Source organism: Nematolebias whitei, chromosome 9, assembly GCF_014905685.2.
Source record: "Nematolebias whitei isolate Nwh7 chromosome 9, NemWhi1, whole genome shotgun sequence".
In the NCBI taxonomy this organism is placed as follows: Eukaryota; Metazoa; Chordata; class Actinopteri; order Cyprinodontiformes; family Rivulidae; genus Nematolebias; species Nematolebias whitei.
This window is the reverse complement of record NC_056506.1, coordinates 51589119-51600485: the sequence shown is the minus strand read 5'-3', so window position 1 is coordinate 51600485 and position 11367 is coordinate 51589119. Positions and strand designations below refer to the sequence as shown.

Genomic DNA, 11367 nt, shown 5'->3' with positions numbered 1-11367 from the left:
CTTCAGACCTCTGAGCTCTGACCCTCTGACCTTCATACCTCTGACCTTCAGACCTCTGACCCTCTGACCTTCAGACCTCTGACCCTCTGACCTTCAGACCTCTGACCCTCTGACCTTCATACCTCTGACCTTCTGACTTTCATACCTCTGACCTCTGACCTTCTGACTTTCATACTTCTGACCTTTGACCCTCTGACTTTCATACCTCTGACCTTCAGACCTCTGACCATTTGACTTGTAGACTTTTGACCTCCGACCTCTGTGTTTGCTCAGGATGGGAGACTGCAACGAAGCCAAGATTCATCTTGTCTGCTGGATTCCTCAGATAGAGAACTTTACTGATTGGCTTTTATGTGAATGTTCCTGTAAAGTCCCTGAGAAAACTTTGTTGTGATTTGGTGCTTTATGAATAAACTGAATTGAAATGACCCTCTGACCTTCATTCATCTGACCCTCTGACCTTCAGACCTATGAGCTCTACCTTTCAGACCTCTGACCTTCAGACCATCTGACCTTCATAACTTTGATGCTCTGAACTTCAGCCCTCTGATCTCTGTCTCTCTGACCATCAGACCTTCAGACCTCTGACTCTCTGACACACAAACACAGTGAAAAGAGACATCAGGGAAAACAGATTGTTTCCTGGTGCTTCCTATTGCATCATGTAGTCTTCATCAGCCTCTTCATCATACTGTTGATATCAAACACATCAGTGTTTCTGCTGTTGACCTCTACCTGTGCAACACCCTGTGCTCTGCAGGCATCCAACCCTTACCTGTCCACAAGAAGCAGCTCCACGGTGACCTCTGGTGGACGTTTTCGCTGTCCCTCCTGCCGACATGAGGTGGTTCTAGACCGACATGGAGTTTATGGGCTGCAGAGGAACCTGCTAGTGGAGAACATCATTGACATGTACAAACAGGGGAGCACCAGGTACAACACACACCTGTGTACACACAAATAGAACACACATACAAGAAACACTCACCTGTACACTCATACTGAGATGTCATCTCCACTGTTTTCCATCTCACTCTGTTACATCTGGAAGTGACACATGACACAGGTCTACAGATGATGCTATTGCTTTAGTAGTTCACACCTCTCTCAACCATCTGGAGAAGGTAAACACTCATGTGAGAATATCCTGATGCATGCTCAATAATCCAGGTAGAAAAATCCAAAAAAGTTCAATCTGGTCCTCTGGACATTCAAAAAAGAAAAAAAAAAAAAAAAAACAAAGCAAAAAAAAAAATGTAGAAACGTTTTGTCTCTCATCCTGAGGACTTCCTCAGTCTGAGGTGCTGTATTCAGCTCAGTCTCTTAAATAGCACCTTCTCAGAGTGGATCAACCAGTTTGCTGCTGACAACCAAAACCAGCTGCTCACATGATCAAGAAGGACCATCAGCCTAACAATGGATCATTAGCACCTGATGGCTGTTTACTGTTCACAGAGGGCTGAGTGATACTATCAATCACAGCATTGTAAGAGGGGGACAGTTGAACCTGGAGGCTCCGCCCCTGTTTAATGATGGACGGTTTCTTTTCACAAAGATGGCCTCCTTTACTCCTCTCTCAAACCATCGTTCCTCTCTGTCCAGGATGTGAACATCTTCATCCCTGAAAGAGTGACCTCTGGCCTGGAGATGAGTGTAGACCTCAGAGTCCTGGCCTGATGATGTTGATCTTCTGTGCTGGGCCATCCTTTTGGCCAGTGGCTGTTTTGTTTCCCCGATGTAAGACTGATCACCCTCCTGACACTGAACAGCATACACAACATTACTCTGTTTGTGCTGGGGGACTGGATCTTTGGGATGAACCAGTCTTTAATGTATTTTGGGGTTTAAAAGCCACTGGGACGTTATGTTTAGAAAATAAACGTCTCAGTTTCTCTGATACTCCCTCAACATATGGAATGACCACTGGTCTGGGTCTGGGTTCCTCCTTTTCACCTGATGGCTGACTGGAGTCCTGTTTGGGTTTCTTCTTTCAGGAAGGCCCAGTTAGGATATCCACATTGCTCTAGAGCCTGTCTTGTGTGGGATTTCTCCTTCTGCCTGGCTCCTGAGCTAGTGGGGACGCTGTCTGCTCCGTGTATCGCAAACCCACCCACACAGACCAGTATTTGCAGTTTGACTCCCATCACCCTTTAGAGCACAAGTTAGGAGTCATCAGGACTCTGTACCACAGAGCAGAGAACTCTGTCTCTCTGTACCACAGAGAACGTTTCTACATTTTTTTGTTGATTTGCTTTGTTTTGTTTTTTTGAATGTCCAGAGGACCAGATTTAACTTTTTTAGATTTTTCTACCTGGATTATTGAGCATGCATCAAGATATTATGGAAATAGTTCCAAGCAGAGTTCACGTCATCAGTTAATTAAATCAGAGTCAGAGCTTATTAATTGTAATTTACACCACATGTGGTGCGAATGAGATTGTGCACTCAGGGTCCCGTTACATCCAACAATAAATGTAAAAAAAAACCAGTAATAAGATCTAAGATAAGAACTAAAAAAAAAACAACTAAAATATGCTAAGCACTAATAGCATAAAAACATTACGTCAAACAGCAGCACGAGCATGAGTCTGTGTGAGCAGATGGGGACAAATGAACACATTAACATGAAACACATCAGCAGCAACATGAAACAGATCAGCAGCAACATGAAACAGATCAGCAGCAACATGAAACAGATCAGCAGCAACATGAAACAGATCAGCAGCAACATGATATGGTTTTTCACAGTGATTATTCTGGATAGAGATTCATGAGTCTAACAGCCTCAGGGTAGAAGCTGTTCCTCAGTCTAGTGGTTCTACACTTAATGCTCCTTAACCTCCTTCCTGAGGGGAGTGGGGCAAAAAGTGTGTGTGCTGGGTGGGTGGGGTCCTTCATGATGCAGGTGGTCCTCTTCCTGCATCTAGAGGTGTAGATGTCTGTGATGGTGGGGAGGCTGACTCCAACATCTTCTGTGCAGCCTTCACCACTCTCTGCAAAGCTTTTCTTTCTGCAGCTGTGCAGCCTCCATGCCACACGTTGATGCTGGAGCACAGGATGCTCTCCACTGCACACCTGTAGAAGGAGGTGAGGACTGAGCTTCCAGACCAGCTCGTCTCAGCCGTCTGAGGAAGTAGAGTCTCTGATGAGCTTTCTTCATCAGGCTGGTGGTGTTGTTGCTCCAGCTGAGGTTGTTGTTCAGGTGCACACCCAAGTACTTGTAGCTGGAGACCACTTCCACCGCAGATCCTCTTATGTTCGGGGGGGTGTAGGTGTGTTTGTTCCTTCTGAAGTCCACAACCATCTCCTTTGTCTTCTTCACATTGATGTGAAGGTTATTCTCTCTGCACCAGCTCTCCAGGTGTTCCACCTCTTGCCTGTAGCTGGACTCATCATTGTTTGTGATGCATCCCACCACCGCTGTATCATCTGCAAACTTTACAATGTGACAGCCTGGATGGGTAGCTGCACAATCATACGTGAGCAGAGTAAACAGAAGGGGGCTCAACACACATCCCTGAGGAGAGCCAGTGCTGAGGGTTATGGTGGAACAGGAGAAGTTGTGGATCCTCACTAACTGTGGTCTGTTTGTTAAAAAGTCTAGTACCCAGTTACAAATGGAGGAACTTAGTCCTAGTGTGGATAGTTTGTCCATCAGGGTTTGGGGGATCATGGTGTTGAAGGCAGATGTGAAGTCCACAAAGAGCATACGGATGTAGGAGTCCTTCTGCTCCAGGTGGTTGAGCGCAGTGTGGACCACAGAGGGGATGGCATCCTCTGTTGATAGATTCTTGTGGTATGCATACTGATGAGGGTCCTCGTTGATGTTGATGGTAGTTTTGATGCGAGTCATGACCAGTTTTTTTGAAGCATTTTGCAACTATCTGGGTGAGGGCTACTGGCCAGTAGTCATTCAGACCAGTCACTATAGAGTTCTTTGGGACTGGGATGATGTAGTGGTCTTCAGGCAGTTGGAAACTGTGGCCAGGGTAAGTAAAGAGTTAAAGATGTCGGCCAGCACCTCACAGAGCTGATCGGCACAGTCTTTCAGGACCTTCCCGGGGATGTTGTCTGGGCCGGTTATTTTGTGAGGGTTATATATACACATATATATATATATGTCTGTGTGTGTGTGTGTGTGTGTGTGTGTGTGTGTATGTATGTAGTGATATAGTGATATAGTTATATAGTTTAATGTCTCTGATAACTCCAATAATGCAATGATTGCTCATATCATCAGCAAAAACACACAAACCAGGACATTTATGAGGCATATTTGTTAAAAAATGAGGTCAATATGGAAGATTTTTCAGGGCAAGGCTTGTTAGGTCTGGTGGGAGTATCACTGGTGAGATTAAGTGACAAATAACATTCCTTGAATTTATCATAGAGTGGACTCTATGTTCTCCAAACAACATTGAAGTCTCTGACGAGGAGGACTTCGTTGAATTGTAAATTGGCTAGGAAGCCTGACAGAGTGATGGCAGATGACAGAGAGAACAGAGCCTCAGGGGAGGGGGGAGATGAAAGTCCACGACAGATAAAATCTGGTCTCCATGCAAAGTAATGTTTACCGCTAGAGATTCAAACTGGTTTGGGATTGAGTTGCCAAGTGTCGTTTTCTCAGACGTGAATAATGAGTTTATTGTATTTCGCCTTGGCTTTAGCCACTAGTTTCAGGTGGGATTCAATGCCACCTGCTTTGACCCCTGGAATGCATTTGACTGTGATTTGAGTTGCAGGTGCCATGTTTCGGACTATGGAGCTGCCAACAACGAGTCTTCTCCTCAGTGGGCATCTCACTAAGCTCAGAAAACTGATTTGAGTTTTATTTATTTTTATTTATTTATTTCTATAGCGCCAAATCACAACAAGTTGTCTCAGGGACTTTACAGGAACATTCACATAAAAGCCAGTTAGTAAAGTTCTCTATCTAAGGAATCCAGCAGACAAGTTGAATCTTGGCTTCATTGCAGTCTCCCATCCTGAGCAAGCACAGTGGAGACAGTGGAAAGAAAAACTCCCTTTAACAGGAAGAAACCTCCAGCAGAACCAGCTCAGGACAAGAGACCATCTGCTTTGACCGGCTGGTTGAGAGGACAGGAAGGAGAGACAGACCAACACAGAATGGTAGGTCCAGGTATAAGTTTGAAATTTGAAAGTTGAATGGGTCGGTGGTTGACCGAGGGCTTAGTTTTAGTATTTTTCTTTGGACCGTCACCCAGCAGGCCTGAGGTTCAGGACAGCTAAGGGGAGGAAACAGATTTGAAACATGTTTTTGAATGGGAGAAGAATCATTTGAAACTTTCAAAACGTGAGCGGGTTGTTGGTGAACCGGGGGTTTAGTTTTAGCTTTAGGCTTACTTTGGGATGATAACCTGCAGACCTGTTTATCGAGCGCAGATTGCATTGAAGTTGTAAATTTATCAGAATCAGAATCAGAATGCCTTTATTGTCATTATACACAGTACAATGAAATTAAGAGCCACTCCTTTTTCCAGTGCAAAAACACGCCTTAAGAAAACACACATTTAACACACTAAAAATATAAAAAATGTAACGCAATATAGATATAATAATGAAAGTAAAAAATACAAGTATTACACAATTGTATTGCACATCATGGATATTAGTGAGGTAGTTAAGGTGACTGAGAGTATGACATGTCAGTAGTATTGCACAGTAGAAGTCCAGGGGTTTGGGAGGTTAGATGATTAAATCAGTGCATGTGTGAGTTCAGGGTGGTGATGGCTTTCAGGAAAAACTGTTCTTGAATCTGTTTGTTCTTGTTCTGATGCACCTGTAGCGCTTCCCTGAAGGTAACAAGTCAAACAGTTCAACACCCGGGTGAGAACAGTCCTTGATTATGTTTTCTGCTCTGTTGAGGCAGCGTGATGTGTAAATGTCCATCAGGGAGGGGAGAGGGCAGACAGTTATCTTTTGTGCTGTCTTGACTACTCTCTGAAGCCTCTCCCTGTCAGCCAGGGTGCAGCTGCCGGACCATACTGAGATGCAGTATGTCAGCAGGCTCTCCATGGACGAGCGGTAGAAGGTCAGCAGCAGTTTTGTGTTCAGGTTGTACTTCTTAAGGACTCTTAAGAAGTGTAGTCTCTGCTGAGCCTTCTTGATGACCGCTGTGGTGTTCTCTTTCCAGTTTAGGTCAGCAGAGATATGGACACCAAGAAATCTGAAAATGTGAACCCTCTCCACGCACTCGCCGTTGATGTAAAGGGGGCTAGGTTGGTGCTGCGCTTCCTGAAATCAATAATCACCTCCTTGGTTTTTTTGATATTCAGAGCCAGATTTTTCTCTGAGCACCAGGTTGCTAGCTCCAGGATGATCAACCAGATGATCTAAGTCACTGCTCTCTCATGTATTACTCTGCAAGACAGAGGAAAACAATGGAAGAGAATCTTTAAATTTGGTTACAGCGTTTTCTGATAAGCACCTGCTAAGGTGAAATTCACTCTCAGTGACTGTGTAGTCATTTAATGTAAACTCAAAGTTATTAAAAATGGTCAGATAAAACAGGACTTTGAGGAACCATCATTAAGTTATTAATCTCGATGCCACAAGTCAGAACCAGATCAAGGGTGGGTTACATTGGTGTTGCTGTATTTGCTGATTTTGTTCAAAGTGGATTTTACTTCTTACAAAGGCTCTGAATTTAAGCAGAACTCACCCATATCACTGGTTCTGACTTGTTTGTTGAGGTTGCCTGTGTGGAAATCTGTCCCTGTGTCTGATTGTCAGCAAGCCGATTCCAGAGGTGAAGACAGAGCAGCCAATGTGCGAGGAGCACGAGGATGAGAAAATCAACATCTACTGCATCTCCTGCTGCGTCCCCACCTGTTCTCTCTGCAAAGTGTTTGGAGCTCACAAGGACTGCCAGGTGGCACCGCTCAGCGATGTCTTCAGCCAACAGAAGGTGCACACACACACACACACATGCACAATACAACAAAACACGCCAAACACAATTTACACACAATAAACCAACAATTTACAAACAAACACAAAACACACACAGCAAACGCAGAACACAGGATGGTGTAACTTTTAGTAATGTTGTGTGTCACTGTGCGCAGAAACAGCTGATTGTGTGTTATTGTGCAATGCGTGCAGGCGGAGCTCACTGATTGTATCTCCATACTTGTTGGGAACAATGAGAGGATCCAGGCCATCATCAATCAGCTTGAGGAAACCTGCAGAGCTGTTGATGTGAGTTCATCTAAGACCTCTGAGACCTGGGCCAGCTGTGGCTGAGTGGTTAGAGCAGTCGTTCTCCAATTCAAGATTTGGAGGTTTGACTCCACCACCTGGCACATGCCAAAGTGTCCCTGGGCAAGACACTGAACCCCTCATTGCCTCCGATGTGTCCCATCAGTGTCTGAATGTAATAAAGCTCTGATTATTCTTTGTATACATCTAGTAGAGTGCTGTATGAATGAGTAAATGAGGCACAGATTGTTCTAAAGAGCTTTGAGTTGGACTGTGAGGTCTCAGTCTCTGATAGAGGACATTTGCAAACTGAGGTGTACCACAAACCCACACACACAGACCAGTATTTGCAGTTTGACTCCCATCACCCTTTGGAGCACAAGTTAGGAGTCATCAGGACTCTGTACCACAGAGCAGACAGCGTCCCCACTAGCTCAGGAGCCAGGCAGAAGGAGAAATCCCACACAAGACAGGCTCTAGAGCAATGTGGATATCCTAACTGGGCCTTCCTGAAAGAAGAAACCCAAACAGGACTCCAGTCAGCCATCAGGTGAAAAGGAGGAACCCAGACCCAGACCAGTGGTCATTCCAGATGTTGAGGGAGTATCAGAGAAACTGAGACGTTTATTTTCTAAACATAACGTCCCAGTGGCTTTTAAACCCCAAAATACATTAAAGACTGGTTCATCCCAAAGATCCAGTCCCCCGGCACAAACAGAGTAATGTTGTGTATGCTGTTCAGTGTCAGGAGGGTGATCAGTCTTACATCGGGGAAACTAAACAGCCACTGGCCAAAAGGATGGCCCAGCACAGAAGATCAACATCATCAGGCCAGGACTCTGAGGTCTACACTCATCTCCAGGCCAGAGGTCACTCTTTCAGGGATGAAGATGTTCACATCCTGGACAGAGAGGAACGATGGTTTGAGAGAGGAGTAAAGGAGGCCATCTTTGTGAAAAGAAACCGTCCATCATTAAACAGGGGCGGAGCCTCCAGGTTCAACTGTCCCCCTCTTACAATGCTGTGATTGCTAGTATCACTCAGCCCTCTGTGAATAGTAAACAGCCATCAGGTGCTAATGATCCATTGTTAGGCTGATGGTCCTTCTTGAGCATGTGATCAGCTGGTTCTGGTTGTCAGCAGCAAAACTGGTTGATCCACTCTGAGAAGGTGCTATTTAAGAGACTGAGCTGAATACAGCACCTCAGACTGAGGAAGTCTCTCGGATGAGAGACGAAACGTTTCTAGATTTTTTTGCTTTGTTTTGTTTTTTGTTTTTTTGAATGTCCAGAGGACCAGATTGAACTTTTTTGGATTTTTCTACCTGGATTATTGAGCATGCATCAGGAGCTTTGAGTATCTTAACAAGATAGAAAGGTGCTATATACAGGTAAGTACAGTCAATTTATAAGTAATGTATGTCAGATCATTCCTGATGCATCCTTCCATTTCTATGCTGATGACACAGTTGTTTATGTCGTATTGAGTGGACACTGGTGCAGGTAAACCCAATGGTGCAGGCAGTCATTTATTTACAAAAAGCAAAAGGCTGTTGGTGCAACAAAACTTACATGAATATAAGGAGCAGACTTGACATCACCAGTGGACAGCTTACAATGCCAGGACAAGGAACTAACACAGAAACCGACTATATACAGTGGTTAACGAGACAAAATACCTGTGAGGACACGCAGCTGAAACACATCAGGGGAAAAGATAAACTAGGAAACCAGGGAGTGCAGGAACAGAGACACAACACCAGATGGAGCCATAAACTAGGAAAACACAAACCCTATAGAAAACAGAAACTAAGGATCAGAAGAACACAGGACATAAACACAACACAAGATGGGGCCAGAACCAAGAAACAAACCACAATCCCTACAGTTTATTGTCGAGCTAAAACAGTTGCTAAAGTTTTCCAGCTTTTATAGTCTGCATTCGACATCATCCAGTCTGATTTGTTTAATCTCAAACTTGTCCTAAATGCCAACAAAACCAAAGGGATGTTGTTTTCAAACAGGTAGTCGGTCCCAGAAGTTCTTCTTTTCATTTTATCTTTGAATGGTGTCCCTATTGAGTTTGTTGATTCCTACAAATATTTGGGTATCTTGGTCGACTCACATCTCTCTTTTAAGCTCCACATGGAAAACTTGGTAAAGAAACTGAAAGTTAAACTGGGTTTCTTTTTCAGAAACAGATCCTGTCTAACCCTGAATGTTAGGAAACACCTTGTATCTGTGACTTTCCTTCCCTCCATTGATTACGGTGACATTATTTACATGAACGCTCCTACAAGAACCCTGCAGATGTTGGATGCTGCAGATGTTGGATGCTGCAGATGTTGGATGCTGCAGATGTTGGATGCTGCAGATGTTGGATGCTGTCTATCATGGTGCACTAAGATTCATAACTGGCTGTAACTACTGTACCCACCACTGCACCCAGTATTCACTGGTTAACTGGTCTCCAGTAACATCCTGATGCATGCTCAATAATCCAGGTAGAAAAATCCAAAAAAGTTCAATCTGGTCCTCTGGACATTCAAAAAAAAAAACAACCAAAAAACAAAACAAAGCAAAAAATATAGAAACGTTTCGTCTCTCATCCGAGAGACTTCCTCAGTCTGAGGTGCTGTATTCAGCTCAGTCTCTTAAATAGCACCTTCTCAGGGTGGATCAACCAGTTTGCTGCTGACAACCAGAACCAGCTGCTCACATGCTCAAGAAGGACCATCAGCCTAACAATGGATCATTAGCACACTGATGGCTGGTCACCATTAACTTCACACAGACTCTCCCACTGGTACATCTTCATCTTTAAATCACTTCCTGGTCTGCTGCCTTCATACATCTCCTCCTACATGTTTCTGTGTGAGTGCAGCTACAGAGTGCACTCTCAGGACATCATTACCTGCAGTGTTCCCTCAGTGAGGACTGAACTAGGCAAAAGGACCTTCTCCTACTCCGCTCCTGTTTCCTGGAATATCTTGTAAAAAGATCTGAAGCTCTCGACCTTTGACCTCTGGCTTCAAACATCTGATAAGTTCCTGCAAAAACCAACGCAGACATGTTCCTGTTTTTAGTTTTCTACATCGCTTTATAATGAAGCTGTTTATGTTTTGTTTTGTTTATATTATTTTGTTCCGTTTATTTTTCGATTTGTTTTTTTATGATTGTCCGCTGTTGTCATCATTCTTTGTTTGAATCAGGTCTCTCTTATGAATGAGTCCTCGAGGCTCAATGAGACTAACCTGGATAAATAAATGTTGAATAAAAAATGTATTCTCAGCTGAACAAAGAATCAGACTGAATCCTAACAAACCATAGAAGAAGAGATACAGACTGAGTCCCTCAGTGGATGTTGTGGAGGATTGTGTTGTCTTTGCTCTGCAGGTTTTGGACAGAGTTTAAAGAGCTGTAAGTATCTTGATAAAATAGAAAGGAGCTATATAAGTACACAGTACAGTATTTTACCATTTACCTCCTGACTTCACGTATCAGACACCAGCCAGGAGTCTTGGTCCAGAGGCCCTGGAGTCCCCAGAGAAACGTTCATTCAACCTTTATTTCTACAGGTTAATCCCACTGAGCCTCAGGGACTCATTTACAAGAGAGACCTGAATTTAACAAAGAGTGATGACAACAGTGGACAACGACGACAACAATAGACGGTTATAAAAGATGTGTACAAATTGATAAGAGCAAATCAAGGAAAATGATATGAAAAATGAAACACAGCTATATTATAAAGCGATGTAGAAAACTAAAAACAGGAACATGTCTGCGTTGGTTTTTGCCATGAACTTAGTAGATGTCTGAAGCACTTCAGCCGCAAACAGCTCTTTCATGGGCTGCAGGTTTTAACTGGTGGATCTACAGAATGGAAACACAACATTTTCAGAACGTAGAGTTCATCTTTTATACGTATGTATAGAAAGAAGGACCCATATTTCAGTCTAGAGACTCAGCTCAGACTGTCAGTTGTCTCTAATCTTTGTTACTGTTCTCGTTTCTGCCCAAAGAGAGGAGAACATCCCTCTGAGAGGAGAACGTCCCTCAGAGAGGAGAACGTCCCTCAGAGAGGAGAACGTCTCTCTGAGAGGAGAACGTCCCTCTGAGAGGAGAACGTCCCTCAGAGAGGAGA

The 11367-nt window shown here is 43.9% G+C and overlaps 1 protein-coding gene across 1 annotated transcript in view; it reads left to right on the top strand.

Moving 5' to 3' along the window:
* The window catches only part of LOC119414342 (E3 ubiquitin-protein ligase TRIM63), a 13191-nt gene that overhangs the window by 675 nt on the left and 1149 nt on the right, over positions 1 to 11367 (top strand). Inside the window, exons 2-4 of the mRNA XM_037681435.1 lie at positions 761 to 933; positions 6754 to 6928; positions 7126 to 7221. Of these exons, the coding sequence (XP_037537363.1) occupies positions 761 to 933; positions 6754 to 6928; positions 7126 to 7221 (444 nt within the window). The remainder of the gene's footprint in view (positions 1 to 760; positions 934 to 6753; positions 6929 to 7125; positions 7222 to 11367) is intronic.